General features: G+C 49.2%; 1 protein-coding gene across 1 annotated transcript; it reads left to right on the forward strand.

Moving 5' to 3' along the window:
• The first annotated feature begins 358 nt into the window (after positions 1-358).
• LOC136843468 (uncharacterized) lies at positions 359-1,027 on the forward strand. Its single transcript, XM_067112004.1, has one exon. The coding sequence runs from the start codon at positions 359-361 to the stop codon at positions 1,025-1,027; it is 669 nt and encodes a 222-aa protein (XP_066968105.1).
• Positions 1,028-1,770: the final 743 nt, after the last annotated feature.

Consider the following 1,770-nt stretch of genomic DNA (forward strand, 5'->3'; position numbering starts at 1 on the left):
GAATTCCCTCAAACACGTCGGTGCTTCAGTCATATCCATGTAGACATTGTAGGTCTTCTGCCACAGTCAGGGGCACCAGATACCTCCTGACAGTCATAGACCGTTCCACACGGTGGCCGGAAGCAACCCCGATGATGGAAGCATCAATGAGCTCCTGTTCAGAGGCCCTCCTGTCGAGTTGGCCAACTGTTTCGGTGTGCCTGACAGCATAACTAAGGGCAGAGGCCCAGCATTCTTGTTGGAGCTCTGGGTCACCCTGGCATGCCTGATGAGGACAACTCTCCACAGTACGACGGCATATAACCCCACAGCCAACGGCATAGTGTAAAGGGCCCACCGTTCATTGAAGGCAGCTTTGATGGCACGCTGTATGAACGACAATTGGAAGGCCCAGCTCCCCTGGGTCCTGCCGGGTCTCCTCACCGCACCGAAGGCAGGCAGCGACGACTCTCCCGCAGAGAAAGTCTATGGCAAAACACTAGCCGTTCTGGGAGACTTCTTCCCCACCGTGCCGGACGACGCAGATACCTCCCTAACGAGGCTGGGGGAAGTGGCACAGAAGTTTGCGCCCTGCCGAAAGATTTTCAAGGACAGGACCCATGTCTACAGCCTTGGGGGCCTGGATAGATGCACCCACGTCGTCATCACGATCGACGCCCACTGCCCACCCTTGACCAGACCGTACGGGGGCCCATATCGTGTCGTCAGCAGGTCATCCAAGGCCTGTCTCATCAACATCCATGGGCGTGAAGACTGGGTTTCTGTTGACTGGCTGAAACCAGCTTTCCTATTAGACAGTGAAACTTGGGAGGAAACCGGCAGGCGCCCCAGAATTCCTTCACAAAACATGGCCACAGATGATCCCGTCGCCATCCCGAAACAGGGTCGAGTACGTCCCAAGGGCCGCACTAAGGAAGCCATCGGTTCGGCTAAGCCGCCAGGTGAATCAGCAGTCGAAGCTGCCCCACGTCCACAGGTATCAAGAACTCAGGGCCGGCTCTTGCTCCCAAAGCGATTCCGTGATTGATTTTTCAGATATCTTCCAATCATTATTTTGTAATTATTGTTGGGGGGGGGAGTGCTTGTAAAGACGTCAGCTGTCTCTTCATTTCCATATCAGTCACATCATGCATTGCATTTCTTAATATGTCATGTCAAGACTCTCATGTAAATATTCATGTGTAGAATTTTCTGGCCTTTCCACCAATATGTATTTCATCATTGTACATTTATTATGTCTCTCAAAATTGCCATTTGTTTGTCTCTCAACAAACACACATGACTCAGAGTGCGGGTCATGGCGATCAGAGATCAGGCACCACGTTTCCATCTGCACTCTGCCATGTATACCTGCGCTCAGGTAATAAATAAGTTAATACCCAATTGACCTTTCTTGTCCTCACAGTCTTTACATATATAGACCACCTCAAGCGACCCCTCATTCTGCTACCTGGGCCAAAAGGTAAAGTGAGTGTGTACCGACTGGGTGGGCGGGACTCCCACCCTTACCGTCAGTAGCTAACTACCTTAATCACCTTGTTTAAAAGTTAAATGGCCATTCCCAGTTCGCACTGCAAGTAGTTCCCATATATGTAAAGAGCTTCAGGTTTGTATGTTAGGAAAAATACAAATTACTTTAAAGATTTGTAATTTTTTGCTTGGCTACCATTGTAGAGGTCATACATTTTCAAACAGATCTTAAATCAATGTAAGTGTAACGTACAGGTTAGTTTAGGTTAGGAACTATGTGGAATTGCTGATATCTAAAAA

Source organism: Macrobrachium rosenbergii, chromosome 11, assembly GCF_040412425.1.
Source record: "Macrobrachium rosenbergii isolate ZJJX-2024 chromosome 11, ASM4041242v1, whole genome shotgun sequence".
Classification (NCBI taxonomy): domain Eukaryota; kingdom Metazoa; phylum Arthropoda; class Malacostraca; order Decapoda; family Palaemonidae; genus Macrobrachium; species Macrobrachium rosenbergii.